Source organism: Eschrichtius robustus, chromosome 2, assembly GCF_028021215.1.
Source record: "Eschrichtius robustus isolate mEscRob2 chromosome 2, mEscRob2.pri, whole genome shotgun sequence".
NCBI classification, from domain to species: Eukaryota; Metazoa; Chordata; class Mammalia; order Artiodactyla; family Eschrichtiidae; genus Eschrichtius; species Eschrichtius robustus.
The window spans coordinates 28,373,121-28,393,563 of NC_090825.1; the positions used below are offsets into that span (position 1 = coordinate 28,373,121).

Genomic DNA, 20,443 nt, shown 5'->3' on the forward strand with positions numbered 1-20,443 from the left:
TTTTAAAATATTGCATATTACGCTACTACTGAAATGCCAAATGATTTAAAAGTGGTTTTAGAAAACTGTGGATAAAACTTAGAGGCTTAAAATGATGAGGTCTGGAGATTTTTTTCATTCCTGAATAGCCCTTCAGCCACAGTGTTTAGTGTTCAATAACTCCCTTGTGTTTTAGAAAGGAAAGAGGAAACATCGTCTTCTTTCTAGAAATATATCACCAAAAGTGGTGCAGTTAATGACCGATAATAGATTAGAACCACTGCTGACACTCACAGAGGGTTTCCTATGTGTCAGGCACTGGGCTGAACGATTTACTTGCATCTTCTCATTGAATCCTCACAAAATCTCTAGTGAGGCAGGCACTCTTTTTAGTCCCATTATACAGATGAGAAACCAAGGCACAGGAAGACAAATTGCCTTGCTCAGGGTCCCACAGCCAGCAAGTGGTGGCACTGGGGTTCAAAGCCACAGACCCTAGCTCCAGCCCTAATCCTTGCTATCACCTGTGCTAGCTTGCTTCTGACTACTTAATATGATTTTTTAAAAATGGTTTTCCCAAAGCAAAAGATAGCCTCATGACATATATTGAGGGGTGATTAGAAAGGATCTCATCTGAAATAGAGGCTTGGTGATACTTCATTTACAAGAGTTAAGAATGAGTAGTATGAGGCCATTAAAAAAAGAACAAAATTTTGCCATTTGCAGCAACATGGATGGACTGGGAGGACATTATGCTAAGTGAAATAAGTCAGACAGAGAAAGATAATTTACTGCATGATACCACTTATATGTGGAGTTTAAAAAATACAACAAACTAGTGAATATAACATAAAAGAAGCAGACTCACAGGACTTCCCTGCTGGCGCAGTGGCTGAGAATCCACCTGCCAGTGCAGGGGACACGGGTTCAAGCCCTGGTCCAGGGGGATCCCACGTGCCATGGAGCAGCTAAGCCCGTGCGCTACAATTACTGAGCCTGCGCTCTAGAGCCCACGAGCCACAACTACCGAGCCCACATGCCACAACTACTGAAGCCCGCATGCCTAGAGCCCGTGCTCCACAACAAGAGAAGACACCGCAATGAGAAGCCGGTACACCACAACGAAGAGTAGCCCCCGCTCGTCGCCTCAACTAGAGAGAAAGCCCATGCACAGCAACGAAGACCCAACACAGCCAGAAACAATAAATAAATTAAATAAAATAATAAAGTAAATAAATTTATTTAAAAAAAAGAAGAAGAAACAGACTCACAGATATAGAGAACAAACTAGTGGTTACCAGTTGAGAGGGAGGGGCACTTTTGGTGGGAGGAATGGGAGGTTCAAACTATTGGGTGTAAGATAGTCTCAGAGATGTATTATACAACATGGGGGCTATAGCCAATATTTTGTAATAACTGTAAATGGAAAGTAACCTTTAATAATGTTATTAAAATTTTTTAAATTTTTTTAAAAGAATGAGTAGTATGTTCAGTGTTCTCAGCACATAAAAACAGTCCATGTTTTCCAGAATGGCCAGCCGAAAACATTAGAGGCATCATGTCTCAGGAAAGGCTCAGACTTTCAAAATGCCTTTTGTCCCATAAATAAATGGGAGGGTTCCTTATCTCAACCAGCAGGGATTTGGAGAGAAGGCAGGAATTCTTCATCCAAAACTTGGCCTCTCCTTAGCAGTTGACCGAATCATCAATTGCAGCTCTTTCTTCCTATAGTTCGGAATTGGTAAAACCTGTTGAAAGTGAAGGAGACCCTCTGGAAAAGATTCTGTCCCCATTTTCCAAGCAAAATTCTTCAATCAAATATCTTTCTGCACATGCATTCAGACTTTAAAAATCCACTTAGAGAAAACCAAAAAATTACATTCCATTCTCCTTTTCTTAGGTTAACCATAAATGTTTGTGAGGCACAAAAGTGCATAGTGAGGAGGAAAATAATAATCCAGCTCAGTAATAGACTTCTATTTCTAGAACATAATTACCAAGGAGAGCGATCAAGGGGCAGGCATTTATTGAGCATTTACTAAGTGCCTCCATGCGTGGGATCGAAAATAAAAGCAGTAAGATCTTAATTAAAAGATCCCTGGGAACCAAACATTGTAAAAACTAAAAGCACACAAAGTTTCTATATAAACTGTGCAAGCAAAGTTGCCTAAGGGAAGGAAAAACCATTAAAGGGTTGAGGAATCATGAAGCTGATCCTTTTTTGCCAAGTCTTTGGGGGTCCTTTCTCCCTCAGGGGAGAAATATCTTCTCTCAAATCTCTTCACATTCTCTTCCACTCAACACACTGGTGGGCTCCCTGCATCTCTGGCCAGAAGCTAGGGAGGCAAAGAGGAACTAGATCCCACGAAGAAGTTACAATTCTAGCCAGGATTTACACAAAGCCTCTCACTCTCCTTCTCTCCCCACCTCTCTAGACAAAACAGACTATGATCATCACTCACACTGATACTTGGATTGGCCAGTGACAGTTCAAACAAAGCTCATTCACACTGAAATGTGACCTCCATCATGCTTTTGCATTTTAAGTCTGTTTCTTCCAATTGTGGATAAGGAGTTTCAGATACGACTACAGAGGTTTTAAGAGGAAGAAGGGAAACTACTTAAATGTCCATCGACAGATGAATGGATAAAGAGCATATGGTATATTTATACAGAGGAAGACTTATGGCTGCATCTTAATTCATCAGGGTGAAGATGTATAACCCTCTCAATATTTGTGGGAACTTTATAATTACCTATAATTATTCTGTAAGTACTTGTGTTAAGAGGAAAAGCAGTGGATTAGGATCAGGGCCATGGGTACTAATCCCAAGGAGAATTGGATCCACAAGAATTAAAGCTAGAATGAGGGGCCTCTTTCCTGAGTTCTACCCCCTGAGGTACCCTGGGAAACGACAGGCTCCAAGTACCATTGTTTTTAGAAAACCAATGGAATCTGAGATAGGCTGCAATATTCTATCAGATACGTAACTAACTTTAACATTTAAAACTCTATTGAGACTAAAATAATCTAGCAAATGATATCAAAACAATACTCAGGAATTTAGAACTTTTTGAGTGGCTTAACATGGGTCTGTAGCTCTCAAGGCTAAAAAAGCTCTCCCCAGGTCCAGCTGCAGTGGGAGTGCTCTGCATTCCTTCCCGGATGGCAGCAGGCCTCTGGTGCAGAGCAGAAGAAATGTTTGTCTCCCGAAGTTTCCATATCTGGGGTGGGGAATTGTCTGGCCTGGGCTTTCAACATCTTATTCATCTCACTTCTAGAAATCAACGCAAGCCCTAGAGCCAACAAACTGAGCATCTGGGGCATAGTTGGGGCAGGGAGCAGTGTCATGGCACAGCTGGGGAAAATCAGTCTTTTGCTCTCTGGGAGTCCTGGGTGAGAAAAAGAGCACAAGGAGGAATTCTATGGAAAGAGAAGAGGAAGATCTTTAAGGATCTCCCTCGGGCCCAGGACTGAACTACTTGCTGGTGCAGAGCAGCGCATGGGCATCCTAGGGGAGAAAGGAGGGAGTATACTTTCTGTCACTTATCCAGAAGACGAATTTTGACCCAGAAAAGTGAAAACTTCATGTCCAGTGACAAAAAGCAGAGCCTGTTGATGAGTGTTACCAACGGAGGGAAGGCATGCACTGAAAAGAAAAAAGTGGGTTGTCTTAGTTTGCTAGGGTTGTCATAACAAAATTCCATAGGCTGAGTAACTTAAACAGCAGAAATTTATTTTCTTGTAGTTCTGGAGGCTGGAAGTCCAAGTTCAAGGTGTTGGCAGGATTGGTTTCCTCTGAGGCCTCTCTCCTTAGCATTCAGGTAGTCACCACCTTCCTGCCTCTTCACGTGGTTGTCATGAAGTGCATACACACCCCTGGTGTTTCTCTGTGATGAGGGCCCACCCTAATGTCCTCATTTCAACTTAATTACCCATTTAAAGTCCCTTTCTCCAAAAATAGTCACATTTTGAAGTACTGGGAGTTTAAGGCTTCAACATATGAATTTAGGGGAGACAGTTCAGCCCACAATGTGGACTCTTAGCAGGTATATTAAAAATACCTGAAACTTCTCACCCTGCTCAGATCGATAATGGATATTGAGTATGACTGCCCTGAACTTCCTGCCTTTCACTAAATCTCCTCTGGCAGAACCTCCCTAACACTGTGTGTGTGTACATATGTGTGTATGTGTGTATCTGTGTGCAACTCAGATGTATTCTCAAAAACAAAACAAAAAAGAGGGGTGTGCAGAATGAATGGCTAGAATCTCAAGATAAGCACAGTGTCATCTAACATAAGGAACCTATCAGCCTGAATACTTTTTAAAATGTTACCAATGTGATAAAATGTAGGTACAGCACTGTCCATACTTTTTATGACCATGGAGAGTTGAATGATATAGAGACAGGCATAGAGAATCCCCTGAAGAGGCTTAAGAGTTCCCAGCATATGAGGCTATCCTCCCACATTCTTCTGAAAATGCCTTTTTTTGCCCCATGTCCTAGATGATAGTTTAGCAGGGTATACAATTCTAGGGGCAATTATTTTCTCTCCGCACTTTGAATTGTCCCCCTGGATTCTGAATTCTCTTGTTGCTGTTGAGAGGGCTGGTATCTAATTATTTTTCCTTTTTGGGTAATCTCCTCTTTATCTCTGGTTCTTTTTGTGATTTTTTTTTCTTCCTTTTTTCATTTTGTTTTGTTTTTAGTTTTCTAAAGCTTCATTATGACGTTTGTAGTAATGGGTTCATTTTTATTTATCTTGCTTCAGATTTGATGTATTTCTCCAATCTAAGAATTCAGGTCTCTCACCAATTCAGGCTTTTCATTGTTGTTTTGAATATTGCCTTTCTTCCATTTGTCTATTGTCTCCTTCTGGAACTCCAGCTAGATATATTTTGAACATCTATTTTTTTCCTCCACATCTCTTAGCCTCAATTTCATAGTTTCCATGTCTTTCTCTCTCTGTACAGCATTATGAAGTGATTCTTCATCCCTCTCTTCCAGTTTAGTAATTCTTTTTAGCTGTGATATACCTGTCATTTAATCCACCCATTACATTTTAAATTTCAATCATTATATTTTACATTTCTAGAAATTCTATTTGGTTCTTTTCAAAACTGCCCATTTATCCTTTTTTTTTAAATTTTAAATTAACATTAATTTACTTTTTATAAGCATTTTATTTTTTTTAATTTTTATTGGAATATAGTGGCTTTACAATGTCATGTGTTAGTTTCTCCTGTACATCAAAATGAATCAGCTATACGTATACATATATGCCCTCTTTTTTGGACTTCCTTCCCATTTAGGTCACCACAGTGCCCATTTATTCTTGATGGTCTTTTGTTCATTTCTTATGGTTACAATTCCCTCTGTTTCTTCATAAATATGTTAAGCACACCTATTTTACATTTTGTATTAGATAATCCTATGCCCAGAGTTCTTGTAGTCTAATTCTGTTCTCCATTGTTTCTGCTGAGCCCAGTTTGTGGTGGCTCTTTTCTCATGTGTCTCTTATTTTTGCTGTCAGTTCAAATAAGGCTCCTCTTAAATGTAAGAATCCTGAAGACTCTGGGTTGAAGCTGCATCCCTCCTAATACCAGGTGCCTTGGGGTGTTATGAACTAGATGTATTTTTAAAATAATTTTTCTACCTGGAGTTTCCTGGACCATGCAAGCAGAGTAAATACTAAATCACCATGATGTCAGGCTTGGGATTATAAATTCACAGGCGAGACCTACTTTGTTTTCATTTTTCATGCCTTTTACCAAGGCTGAAATAAAGACATTTCCTTGTTGGCTTTCTTTTTGCTAGAGGATGGATTTTTTTTTTTTCCTAACCCAACTTTTGACTTGAGAATGTAGATGTGTGAGACCCCTAGCTTTCTCCAGGGTCTCAGTTCCCATCCCAACAGGCCTGTAGTCCCTGCACAGAGAACCAAGCTCCCTGCATCAGCAGATGCCCCAAGCAGCCCCATTCTTCAGGGTCTGCTAGCCACTCTGGTTTCAACTTTTTTTCTTGCTGCCTGTGAATCTCACTTTCTTACAAGTTTAACTGTGCTTTTAAAACCAAATGCTTGGTGTATAGTACCCGGTGTTTCTACGTGTTTGTAGGGAAATTTTTTCAGAATTTCCCGTCAGCCATGTTGCTGGAGGCCAAAGTCCATTCCCCAGCTCTGTAAGCTGGGGTTTCTGCAACCACTTAGGCCTTTCTCAGTTATGCCTGAAGAAACTGTGCTCTTGCTTCAGTTTAGTGGGACAGAGTGCCCCCTCTCCTTTGGGTGTCTATGAGATTCCAATAATCCATGGAAATATTGTAGTGTAGCAAACAGATCCAGGGACCAGGCCTCAGAAAACTGGGGCTCTAGATTTTTTTTTTTTTTTTTACTCCAAGGAAGGTTCAGTTTAATGGGAAACTGAAACATGGACAATATAATGCCTTCATGTACATATGCTACAGCTTTGTTCTCTTGCAGTTTAAAAGGACAGTGTAATTATCTTAAATTTACATAAAACATTATGAAACATGGTAGTTGTTCATGATTAAAATAAAACAGCAATGTCAATTAAGTTAACAGTGTTAAATATATTCACATGATCACCACTGTGATTCAAAGTGGCCACAAATGAAGTTACACAGCGATCTATGCACACAACATCTGCCACAACGATGCTCGCCAGTTTGACTGTTTTGCAGACCAGGTAATTTTACGAGACAAATAATCTTGCATTGATTCTTTCATATGACGAAAGGAATTAAATGTCGTAAGTAGTTTCATTCCTCTGGGGGAGGGGGAGGGGAGGACCTCTAAAAAAGTGCAAATTGAAGAGAGGTCTCCCTTCTTGAATACTGGAACTTGTTGACCAAGATACGATTCCTATAAGCTGAGGATAAACAAATCTTAAGATATCAAAGAATCTCATAACGTTGTCATCGGCATTTAGCAGATATTTACCACAAAGAGGAATCCCAGTCCTATAGCAGGGCCTTCTGAGAGTACGGCTGCTGGGGCAGAGGTGGCTGATAGCTGCCTCCGGGCTGGGGCAGTGCTGATGTTAAAGTGTAGTTCGGCACCTGGGACAGGCTGGTCCCTGCGTTCTGGCATATCATGACGACGGGGGCGGCAGCGGCGGCAGGGGGAGGACAGTACACTGAAGCCTGGCTGGGCTACGTGCTTCCTTGAACACAACTGCCCATTGTGTTGAGGTAGGAAGCCTGAGCCTGCTGACTAGGAAGGGCTGGGCTCGCCGGCAGTGGCACTGTTGCTTGGCTGAGAGAAGACAGCTGCTCCGGGGGAAGGCTGTAGCTCTGGACGTGGCTCATCTGTGCGTTCCCTGCAACTGGGTGAGCACCACGCTGAGGAAGGCCTGGGTACACCTGAGAACCAGAAACACCAGATGACTGAATATAATCCTGCTGATTCTGTAATTTTGCACACATGGAGTACATTGGATCTTCATTCATTAACCTGGCATACAAGGACAGGGCCTCCATCACTTAACATCGAGTTCTGAATGTTCTCTATCAATATCTTCCAGCTTCTCATCAATGAGAGGTCCCATGTGGTGACACACGGCTTCAAGATGAAGTAACTCTGGAAGATCTGGTTGATCATCACTGGGATCCATACTTTGCAACATCTGTAGCAACTGGTCCATTTTATCTTCATCCATGTAGGCTTGTTCCGGCTCTGGTTCTTTTGTTTCTACCTGAATATCATCACTAAATTGTACCATCTTCTTCTCCGTTTTAATCATTTCTGGTTCAGCAGTGAGATCTGCAGTCACAAAATTAGAGGGGAATAACCCCATGCCTCGATGGGTTTCACCTTTCCACCAGTTGGGGTCACTGTCATCAAGAACTGTAATAATTTCTCCCGCTTTAAGAGTAAGTTCATTATCTTCAGCAGCTTCCAAGTCGTATACAGCATGAACTTTTCGGCCTTCGTGTTGGTGGTTAGTTAAGAGATTAGATGTGCTTGGATACAAACTGGAAAGGGTGGTTGACTGCTGCCTTTGTTCCTTCAGTGACAACTCAATGGCTTTCACTAAATCTTCTTCTTCTTTTTTGTTAGCCACAGTACCAGGATCTTTGCCTACCAGAACTGGGCTTGCTTTTGCTTGTTCTGCAGCCTCAATATAAAACAGAAGGCAGGATCGTGTAGTGGAAGGAACACCGGACTGAGAGTCAGGAGGCCTGTGTCCTAGTTCCAGCTCTGTCAACTACTAGCTGTGGCCCTGGGCAAGTCACTTAACCATTCTGGGTCTCAGTATCCTCATCTGAGATTCAATAGCTCGAAACGTAACACCTTGTTCCTTAAGGTTCTTAACCATTGCTGATATTAGACTAAGCTGTGGATGATTCTTAAATTCATCCGTCCATTCAACCATAAGAGCCTTTACTTTTTCACACACTTTAGGGTAACCCTTGTTTAATACGTTGCTTACTTCACTAGCAAAATCTCTTGAACATACTTCTAAGTGAAAAATTTTGCCACCATTTGATACACATGCTCCTAGAAAAGTCAGAGCCTGCATAGCAACATGAGGACCCTTATGGTTCACCCTCCTCATAATAGACCGAAGACAATCTTTAGGTCTGCATGGTGTCCACTGAGGTCTGCTGCCCACAAGGCTGGACAAAAAGTGACTGAGAGCTCTACATTGAAGGGTTCCCAAAGCTCACACAGCTGTCAGAGCTCATACCAAAGTGGACAGTCCTTGCAGCAGAGCGTTTAGGCCTTGGTGATGGGGCTACACCATCCCAAAAGACTATTCTAAATCCATCCAATAACCACCGGTGCGAGACTGACCGGCTTTATCACGGCTATCCAAAATGAGGCCCCAGTCCTCAGCAGTACTCATCTCACTGGTTGCTTTCTCGACATCCTGATCGAAGGGATTGGTGGCAAAGACAGGCATCTCCACTGCGTGTTGAGGTGTCTGCAGGGACTCCCCGTCGACACCAAGGGAGTCAGTGTGCAACCGAGGAAGGAAGGGTCCTCAGGCAAAAACAGCGACCGAGACGGACTCTCCGGGCTCCGCGACTCCTCTCCCCGACCCCCAGCTACCGCGGCAGCGGCAGCAAGAGCGGAGGAGCCGGGGCTCTAGCTTTGAGTCTGCTCCTTAGACAAATCCCTAAAACTCTGTGTACCTTAGTTTTTTTTTTACTGCACAATAGGACAGTAATTATTGCCTTACTTATTTTTTATAATGGGGGGGGGTAAAAAATGTGACAGGTGTAAAAATCCTTTGTTAACTCTAAAGAGTGGTATCGATGCCAGCCACTGTGTAGCTAAGGTATATAGTATCGGGCTCCGCTTTGCAAAGAGAATGCACTTTGCTCTATACGCCTCCTGGGGCGGGGCGGCGGGGGGATCTGCCTGAGGAAGGTATCCAGATTCATTTGCAAGGATTAAAAATGTACTTTTCTGGGGAACTAGCACATAACATATACTACCAGTATCTTCCTTCTGCGTATAAACAACATAAAACCACAGCAAAAAGCAAGGGTTGAAAAAAAAACACACACACAAACTCTTAAAATACAAATTGTGTATTTTTGCACCTTAGGAGATCAGCCTGTCTAAATATTTGTGTTCATTCAGTTCCATTGATTTTGCACCATCTGACTCTTCTGAGTTTCTTCAAGCTCTTTAACGATGGTCTGAACTCCTCAGGCCAGATTCATCAGAAAAACACCTTCATCACTCTATCCTGTTGCACTTGCCCATCAGTCTCACCTCGACTGGGAGCCTGCTCTGGATATCTCTAAGCTCCCTCTTTTGCTACTGCGTCTGTGTCTTTTATCAGTGACCTGTCCCTTTGGAAAGGGCAGTGACCTTCTGTCTCTCCCACAGATGCGCCGAGGGTACCCCGGCCTCCACTTCCGCTGTGTTTGTCTGCCTTCCTATGTTACAATCCAAAAGGGTTTGTTTTGGTTTTTTCTCTCCAAGGTTTTTAAAGCTTGGCGACAAGGTGTGGGGCTTGGTTCTTCAGACCAGCATCAGGGCTGGGAACTTGTTAAAAAGGCAGAATTCCAAGCCTTTCTTCCGACCTACTGAATCAGAACCTACTTTTTCAAGAGATCTCAGGGGATTCAGACGCACATTAAAGTTTGAAAACCAGGGCTTCCCTGGTGGTGCAGTGGTTGAGAATCCGCCTGCCAATGCAGGGGACACGGGTTCGAGCCCTGGGCCGGGAAGATCCCACATGCCATGGAGCAACCAAGCCCCTGCACCACAACTACTGAGCCTGCACTCTAGAGCCTGCGAGCCACGACTACTGAGCCCATGTGCTGCAAGTACTGAAGCCCACGCGCCTAGAGCCCGTGCCCCTCAACAAGAGAAGCCACCGCAATGAGAAGCCCACGTACCGCAACAAAGAGTAGCCCCGGCTCACCGCAACTAGAGAAGGCCCACATGCAGCAATGAAGACCCAATGCAGCCAAAAAAATAAAATAAAGTAAAAGAAAGAAAGAAAATAAATAAAGAAAATTTTTTTAAAAGTTTGAAAGCACTGTTTTAAAAATCATCAAACTGAAAGAACATTTTTAAACCAATAATTCGCAAATGTATTGTGTATAAGAGTCCCTTGGTATGCTCCTTAAACATGCAGATTTTCTGATCCACCCAATGGAGAACCTGAGTCAGTATTTCTGTGGACAGACTAGTGCAGAGGCCACACTTGGAGAAACTCACTTTCAAACAGAAAAAGTAGAGCGTCTTCACTGTGCTTTTCATCAATGGAAGGTGTTTCTAGCATGTTAGGGTGATTCGCTTCTGACACACTTGCCTAGGTATAAGGGCAGTAAATTTCGGGTTTTTTCCCTTTCAGAAACCTCCTAGATTCCTTCATTGAGGCTTATAGGTGTTCAGACTTCTTAAGTTTTCCCAGGGGCAACTGTAGCCATCCCAACTTTACCTGGCTCACGTGTGCTTTCACCTCTGCTTTCCGCAGTGTGTACTTGGGGAAGAGGGGCCCAGCGTGCATTAGACCACCTGCCCAGAAAGCAAGTGAGCATCTCCTCAGTACAGTCCTTCTGCCTTGACTCTGATGGGCAGGGATATGTCACTCTTCTCTCTGTACCTGCTACCGGAGAGGATGAAAGATAATGGTATTTAAAACATGGGGGAAATCTCTCTTAAATGGCTGTCTTATTAGATCCCTGTCACTTGATTTCCTCCCATCTTCCTGCAGCCAGAATGTGCTCACAAACCCCTGTCCAAGCTGAATATTCAGACTGGGTTCAAATTCTAACCCTGGTGTTTTCTTACTATGTGACCTTCAGCAACTTTCTTAAGCTTCCTTGATCTATTTCCTCATCTCTAAATGGAAATAATAAGAGCATATACCCCAGAAGGTTGTTGTGAGGATTTTCAGAGTTAATGCTTGCCAAGTATTGTTCTACGTTTGCTGCAAAATAAGCATTGATAAATCTTAACATATTATCAAAAAAGATGCTTTGGCAGAGATAGCTAGATGCCTACCTATGGTGACCTGGTACTTTGCTGGTCCCCTGTGAACCCTGCTTCCTGGATTTTATGCCTTTGTGTAATTGCTTCCCACTTTGACTTTGGATTCGGCCAGGCCATGAGCTTTGGCCAATGGGACCATGGCAAGCATGGTATAAGTGGAGGCTTGATAAGCACTTGCACATTGAGGTGCATGCCCTCAGAACGTTCCTTCTTGGAACCCAGCCACCAGTCCGTGAGGAAGCCCAAGACACCATGCGAAGGAGAACCAGTATCTCAGCCAACAATCCCTAGCTGACCTCCAGCCAGGGACAAACACTAACCACCGGCTCTAGGAGTGAGACCATTTCAAGTTATTTGGCCATTCCAGAACCACCTGGTCAACCCACAGAATCATGAGAAATAATAGATAATATTGTTGTTGCTGTTTGAAGCCACTAAGTTTTGAGGTTGTTTGTCTCACAGCAACAGATAAACCCAATATCCATTCTCCCCATTTCCACATTAGCAGAACCCCAATTTTATTTCATGTACCATGTACCCAGCAAAAAAGTCTGTGTTTCCTTCCCTTCCTTTCAGAGGGGGCTGGCCATGTGATACAGTTTTGACCAATAAAATTAAGAAGTTGGGTGGGGCTTTCAGAAGATCTCCCTAAGAGGGGCGGGCCACACTGGCTGTCCACTCTTCCCCTTCTGCCTGCCTGGAACACAGAATGGATACTGTAGGCAGGTAAGCTGTCTTCTGACAATGAGGGGAAAATCTAGAGAATCACAGAGACCTCAGACCTGACAACCTTGAGCCACTGATCTAAATAAAGCAACTTTTCAGAATATGAGAAAAACAAGCCCCTATTTTGTTAAAGCCACTGTTACCTCATAACAGGCACCGTTATCACTGTAACAGGCAGCTGATTCCAATGCTCATGATGTTTCTATCACATTATTTACTAGCGCGGAAGCTGCGTAGTATAGTCATTTTCAATCCAGGCTGCACTCTAGAATTGGAATCTCTGTGGGTGGAGGTGGGTTTACTTATATTTTGGTTCCCATAGCACACTGCTTCATAATAGTTCAGCAGAATAGTACGCCTCACATTTTCAAGGGCACAGCTTGCCTGGCAACATGGCTTGGCAAAGCCACAGAATAGTGCTAAAGAGCTAGAAAGCAACATGAAGGCATTTGCTGTTTTCTTTTGATGACTCTTTGTCCATGTATGCCTAAGGTCATCTCTCCAAATAGGTTGGAGGTCAAGGACATCTCATATTTCTTTTTACTATGTGTGTTCAATGCTGTACCTTACATATTAGCCAATAATTTTCCATAAAGATTTAGCAAATTGTGCCCTAGAAGTGTTTAAACTATATCCTATGATCTTTTTTAGGTTAATTATTGATATTATCTATTTAGCTCTTACTCTGTGCCAGGGAACTATTGTACAAGCTTCATATGTATTAATTATTTAATTTCCAAAATATCTCAAAAGGCAGGCACTAATATTATCCCCATTTTGCAGATGAGGAAACTGAGGCCAAGAGACATTAAGTGATCTGCCCCAAATTGCACTAGTAAATGGAGAAGCCAGGGCTCAACCCACAACCTGACAGTATTTCTTCTTTTTTGTTTTTTTAAAAAAAACCTCTCTCATTTCTCATCTTTACTCCATGTTTGAAAACGAAGAGAAAAGAAGAGGTCAATCATGATTGCTGCCCAGTAGCTGACAAATGCTTTGGGCCGAGAAGCCCACTCTCCGGGCCACGCGGGGAGGGCTCCTGCCCAGATACAGCTTCTCTGTTCTCACTGGTCTTCTGCAGGTCTGGCCTCACACACAATATTCTAAAATTTCTCCAAGATGCCTCTCCAACCTCGAATTGCTTTCCATCCCTCTGAACCGAACATGCAAATAAGAATGCGCAGACTTGAAACAGAAGGCAGTGTGGTCAGGGAGGTGAACCAGGATGAGAGGGAACACACTGAATGTTCTCATGATTTACGTTTCTTGATATGAGCGTGTTATGTTGGATGTGAATGGAGAGTCCTCTTACGGCACACAGTTTAAATGCAATGTTTTAAAATACTTGCTGGAAGCCCACAAAGCAAATATGAGACCCACTCAGACCTCCACCTCTTTGTCCCAGAGACTTGGGTGTTTTGGTGGCAAATTTCCCAGACTAACTCTATGCTGACCTGGTTTTCCCAAACGGCCTCCAAAACTCCCTTCCCTGTTACATAACCTCCCCTCTACCTGGTCAGTGGTGACCTCGGTATCCTTAACACCAGAACCCGGCCCTCCTCCCTTTTATTGGTCTATTATTGTGAAGTCAATTTGTCATCTTGGCATTTGTGTCCTGAGGGTTGTGGGAACCCACGGCGGGCAGTCACCATGGCCTCTTTCCCTGCTTCTGCTGGCTTCTGTGCCCCTTCCCCATCCCACATCAGCTCTGGGGAAGGACTCTTCACAGCCATCTTTCTGGCTCCCCTCTGGTTGTGCCTCTCTCTTCCGGCATGACATAGGATAGTCAGGAGCATTTTCATGGCCTTAATCTTCCTGTTCTGAAACTCAAACAGGAAATCTAGAACGAAAAGTTACAGGACTCTCCTTGAAGAAGGTGAAGGAAGAATGATAACTTGACCTTAGAAGAACCTCCACCTTGAATGTGAGAAACCTGCTTACGGCACATATTTAGATCACCGAGGAATTTGTATTAAGGCAAAGCAAACAAGGGGTTTGTGGAATTTTGGTAAATTATCTTCACTGTAGTGTAGTTGTATATCTTAAGCACGAACAGTCTGCCGTGGAAAGTGTCTCTTAAAAATGTGTTCTCGGGCTTCCCTGGTGGCGCAGTGGTTGAGAATCTGCCTGCCAATGCAGGGGACACGGGTTCGAGCCCTGGTCTGGGAAGATCCCACATGCCGCGGAGCAACTAGGCCCGTGAGCCACAATTACTGAGCCTGCGCGTCTGGAGCCTGTGCTCCGCAACAAGAGAGGCCGCGACAGTGAGAGGCCCGCGCATCGCGATGAAGAGTGGCCCCCGCTTGCCGCAACTGGAGAAAGCCCTCGCACAGAAACGAAGACCCAACACAGCCATAAATAAATAAATAAATAAATTTAAAATAAATGTGATTTGAATAAAATATAAAATCTGGTTTAAAAAAAAGGATTCCTTCTTAAAAAAAAAAAAAAAATGTGTTCTCTCGCAAAGTCAAAAGACAAATTTTGAAAACAAGAAGCAAACTACTTCACATCATCTTCTAAGGATTTTAAAGAAAGCAATAAAAATGGAAAGATGAAAATGAATAACAGAAGCCAAATGGCTACCAAGCCTTTGAAAAACATAAACAAGAAGCCATAACAGATGCGAAATAACTCATCAGCCTAAATTGGACATAGATGTATTATGGGTGCACTATTTGGATAAGAAAGAAACACGAATTAAAATACCTCATAAGCAGAAGTTATCTCAACAAAGAGGACAAAATTCTGGAGCTCAGGTTGAATGCCATGACAGAAAACAAGTGGACCAGGCCAACAAAAACAGTGGCTTGTTTTAGAATCACTCTATCAGGAGATCATTCTGGAGCATCAACTTTTGCAAGGTCCGTTGCAAGAACCACCCCACCCTCTTCACCTAATCTCACTTTGCTTGCGATGCTAAATCAAGATCCAGATGCTGCAGGCATGGCTGGGACACCCAAGACAGCCAAGGTCCCACTTGTTGATAATCTAAGGAGGGAGTATAAAATACCAGTGCCTGGGCCCCATACCAGACCACTTTAACCAGTATTCTAAGGCATGAGGCCAAGGCAATTGGTGATTTTTAATGGCAGGTGATCCTAAGGGGCTGCTAAGATTGTGACCCATGGCAGAGGAAGCCAGAAAAGCTGCTACTGGCACATTTGTGGAAGGACATGCCACGTTATTGCTTCTGACTGTGGAGCTTTGTGAAAGCCCCTGCTCTTAGCCTTTTTTTTTTTTTTTTAAAGGAACAGCCTTTTGTTTTTTTTTTTAATTTTTATTTATTTATTTATTTATTTATGGCTGTGTTGGGTCTTCGTTTCTGTGCGAGGGCTTTCTCTAGTTGTGGCAAGCGGGGGCCACTCTTCATCGCGGTGCGCGGGCCTTTCACTGTCGCGGCCTCTCTTGTTGCGGAGCACAGGCTCCAGACGTGCAGGCTCAGTAGTTGTGGCTCACGGGTCCAGTTGCTCCGCGGCATGTGGGATCCTCCCAGACCAGGGCTCGAACCCGTGTCCCCTGCATTGGCAGGCAGATTCTCAACCACTACGCCACCAGGGAAGCCCTGCTCTTAGCCTTTTGATAATCAGCTGCCTCCTTGTTGTTTGTGAGCGCCTCACAATGCCCTCCTCCATGGCCTCAATGGCAGATATTTTCTGGAATTTCTGACATGCGCAGCAGAACAACCAATGTGGCACATGGATGGCTCTTTGGAGTATCTTAAAATGTTCCTTCCGAGAAAGAAGAGGCCAAGAAGATTGAGTTTTTGGTATTTGTTCCAAGGTGATGACACCTGGGTTCTCATCTTCTCTTATCCAGTCCTCCGCCAGAACGGGGAGAAGTGAGATCAATACGAGAGTCGTTTATAAACAGAGATGGCCTGAAAGCAATACGACATGGCAGTTAAGAGGACCTCTCTGGAGTCGGGCATCCCAAACCTCGATTCTTGGCTCCATTCTTTCTGGTTCTAGGATTTGGACAAGTTGCTGGATCTATTTAAAGCTCAGTTTCTGCACTGTAAAAACAGGATAATACTCTGTCCAAGTTGCTGTGAGAATTAAGGAAAACGGCATCTACTAAATCCTCTATCCATATTTAGCTCTTGAGCAGACAGTGGTGCACAGCAGTTACGAGTGAAGGCTCGAGAGCTGGACTGCCCTGATTTGAATCCCAACACCACTACTTCCCAGCTGTGTGACTTTGGGCAAGTTACTTAATCTCTCTGTGCCCCAGTTCCCTCATATGCCCAAAGGGGATAATAATGGTACTTATAGGTTTGACGTAAGGATTAACTTGACCTAACATTAGGTGGGCCTGACATCTCAGTTTGCTCAGGACAGTTCCGGTTTATGCCTTTTGTCCGGTATCCTGGCTGGTTTAGCATTTGCCTGCTCTACTTCACTCTCAGAAGTGTCACAGATTGTATAATTAAGTATATGACCACCATAGTTAATGTATATATCACTTAGAAGAGTGCCTGGTACACAGTAGATGCTAAATGTGTGTTAGCTGCTAATATTAGCCCCCACAGCAGTGCTATCCAATAGAAATACAATGTAAGCCAGATAGTAATTTTTAAATTTTCTACTTAGCTACATTTTAAAAAGCAAAAAGAAATAACTGAAATTAGTGTCTATAATATATTTAACCTAATATATCCAAAATATCAGCATTTCAATGTGTAATCAATATAAAAATTATTTGTGAGATATTTTTCTTTTGTAGTCTTTGAAATTTGGTGTGTATTTTGCATTTACTGCACATCTCAATTTGGACTAGTGACATTTCACATGCTCAGTAGCCTAGTAGAGTAGTGACATTTCAGGTGTTCACACATGGCTAGTGGCTGCCGTACTGGACAGAACAGTTCTGCAGACTTTCCATTCCTCATTGGAGATGATGGGCCAGACAGTCTTAAGACCTTCTCAGGTCTGTAGTGTCAAGGTTCAGATGCTTAGCTTCTCTGCCATACTCCTGCAATCGGGGCTCTGATGCAGGGCTGCGGAATGTATTTTTACCAAACATCTTAGCCTCCCCTCCCCATCAGGTGCCCAAGGTCACTGAGAAGGAAAGGGTAGTAACCTACCCTTGGAGAAATTTCTGCTGGCTTCCTGGCAAGTGGAGAAACCATGGGCTAATCAGTGTTTGCACGCTACTTTATTACTATGGTCTTACTAAATTATGAAAAGCAATGCCACACGTATTAATTTCTCCCATGTCACAGTTTCCTCCTATTTGGAAACATCGTCAAGAAAACACAAAAGGTGGTTTTGCTATGAATATTTGGCCTTTTCCCCGTAGATGATCTCTCTCCAACCTTCTGATTGTGTTTTTGTTCCATTCTCTGGACTGGGTCCAATATCACCACATTCCTCTAAATTATGCTGCCTCTAACTAGACCCAGAAATGCAGTCAGATCCTGACCAAACACCAAAGAGCGGAGGGGTACTTTTTGACTCTGGTACTTTTCGGCTATCTCTATCTCCTCCTTCAGGGACAGTTTCTTTTTATCCCAACAAGTCTTAGCTTTGGTTTCTCAAATTTAAGAAGTTTTTAATCTGGGGAGAACTGATATTGGTGAGAGATGGAGCAAGAAAGAAGGAATGTAATATTATTTAATTTCAAAAATGAAAATTGAGCCCTACCAATTGATGAATTTCATTTACGGATCCTGCTAAGTACTGGATAGCAACACTATTAGGACCTGCTAGAACAGACCCTTTGCCATAACATGTGGGGACAACGTTGCTTGTGAAGGCTCTTCAAACTAAGAGAATGGTCTTAGGATGTTAGAGGCCACGTAATTCAACATTCTCTTTTACTGATTGGGAAAGTGGGCCAGGCGAGATTCAAACACGTGGTGCAGTTCAAATGGCAAGTTAGTCAAACACAGGGGTCAGGAAACCTGGTCCCCTGGCTCTTATTACTGCTAGTATTGCACATCACACCACAGTTGCTTTGATCCGGGGGTACTTCTCCTACTGAAATTCAACATGCTGTTCATCCCCAAAAGGTTCTACCAACTTTATGCAGTTTATGTGGTCATTTTATCCTTGCTTCCATCTCTCAAACCCTTTCACGTGGGTCGGCTCTCCATCCAAGGGTGGTGTTCAATGTATCCTGAACCCAATTAGCACTTTCTAAAAGGCCTGGGCAATAAAACCACTTGGTGGTCAAGTATGGGTGTTCAACCCCATACTTGACCACCAATCTCCCTGCAGGTGGCAGAATGTCAGCTGTGGTCTGAAGCAGGTGGTTTGAGTTTCAGCGGAGGGTGGGAGCTGGTAAAGGGTCTTGGCACATGGATTAACTATGAGTCCTTCCGTCCACAACAATCTCTCACCCAGACTAATGTAGATGGTGGGATTATAAATTAAGGAGAATAGTGGCGGGGTGGTGGTGGTGGTGTGATGAATTGGGAGATTGGGACTGACATATATACACTAATATGTATAAAATGGATAACTAATAAGAACCTGCTGTATTAAAAAATAAATAAAATTCTAAAATTTAAAATAAATAAATAAATTAATTAATTAAGGAGAATAAGTACACAAGCCACCTATGGGAGCCACAGGGCTGACAGGGGCCTACCGGCCCCCAAGCAGGTAGCTGGGACAGGGCCTGGCCATGTAGAAGAGAAAAAAAAAAAAAGAAGAGGGACAGGGCCGCTATGAATAAAAGGCTGATGACCCTGCCTTACACAGTTTTGTTTGATATTTTAACTCCTTCAGCTACAGAATACACACATGTTAACTTTCCAAAGCAGCACAGTACACCCTGTACCCCGTTCCAATGCCCACCTTGCCGGCTGCCACCACTTGAATGAGACTGACCTGCTGAAAGGGGAACAGAAAACTCACACGTGGCAGTATTGTTCCCGATAAATACCCTACGCTACACCATTCATATGAACTGCAATGAAAAACTGTATTGTGGAAATTGCCAGCACTAAACCAAAAAGAAGTTTACCAGTTCACGTGTCTTTTAGAGGGCGATTTGAGAGGGATAAAAGACAGGGAGAGGAGTGTACATCTTGCTTTAAACGTGCTCTTCATCACTTCTCTAAGGAATCTCTGACCTATGATTTAGGAAGGGAAGACCATGCAACTAGTTACACAGCTTTTGCTCTCTGTTTGATAAGTCACCTGTTAAAGCTAAGACAGGCTGTTCCCTTGGCTTGGCCATGGGTGGAGGAGACATGGGTACAGACGAAGTCTGACCTGGGGTCGTGGAGATCTGACCAAGACATTATAAACTGAACTCAGGTTAATTTCAGTTTTGTTGGAATTAAAAAAAAATCAATTGATTAAGTCGATCTCACCAAAAAAAGGACTCATACCACTTATTTATTCTAGAAAACTTCCTGCCCTGTGCAAAGGATGTAGAGTTAACAGGGGGAACACAGGGGCTTTGGTGAATAAAGACTTCTTTTTTTAACATCTTTACTGGAGTATAATTGCTTTACAATGTTGTGTTAGTTTCTGCTGTATAACAACATGAATCAGCTGTATGTATACGTGTATCCCCATATCCCCTCCCTCTTTAGCCTCCCTCCCACCATCCCTATCCCACCCCTCTAGGTTGTCACAAAGCACCGAGCTGATCTCCCTGTGCTATGCGGCTGTTTCCCACTAGCTATCTATTTTACACTTGGGAGTGTATATATGTCCATGCCACTCTCTCACTTCGTCCCAGTTTACCCTTCCCCCTCCCCATGTCCTCAAGTCCATTCTCTACGTTTGTGTCTTTATTCCTGTCCTGCCCCTAGGTTCATCAGAAGACTTTTTAAGCCACAGCTGGTTAACATGATCAAAATGAGCGGCAAAGCCGTCCCAAATTTAATGGGAGGTGGAGAGCTTTGAAATCCTTGGAACTACAGGAGGAGCCCATCACGATTCAAACGCCGGGCTCAGCGGGCTGGGGAAGGGAGAGGGGCTGTCGGCGCCTCCTTTGCATCCCACACCCTGCAGGGAGGGCGTTCCCTATGGTGCCTCTCAGTTCAGACAGTAGGTTTCTCCTTCCTAACTCTCCGAGCAACACTTAACGCTGGTAGTTTTCTCCTGCCACCTGATGAGCGTTACCGAACATATTCCAACCAACTGGTTCAGTCCAGAGACTACGAGCATGTTCTAGTTTACTTTCTGTTCAGTAATTTTGGAAAACATGACCGATTTGATTCTGGTTAGAAAGCGCTTGGATCAGCGACTTTAAAACACCCCACGACCGCAAACGACTTTGGACGTTAACCAGAA

At 43.4% G+C, this 20,443-nt stretch overlaps 1 protein-coding gene across 1 annotated transcript; it reads right to left on the minus strand.

Annotated features, from left to right (window-relative positions):
• Window positions 1-6,961: 6,961 nt before the first annotated feature.
• LOC137756063 (signal transducing adapter molecule 1-like) lies at window positions 6,962-8,913 on the minus strand. Its single transcript, XM_068532282.1, is given in 4 exon segments — window positions 6,962-7,485; window positions 7,488-8,118; window positions 8,242-8,584; window positions 8,759-8,913. Coding segments are annotated over 4 exon segments (1,647 nt in total). The 5' UTR covers window positions 8,908-8,913.
• Window positions 8,914-20,443: the final 11,530 nt, after the last annotated feature.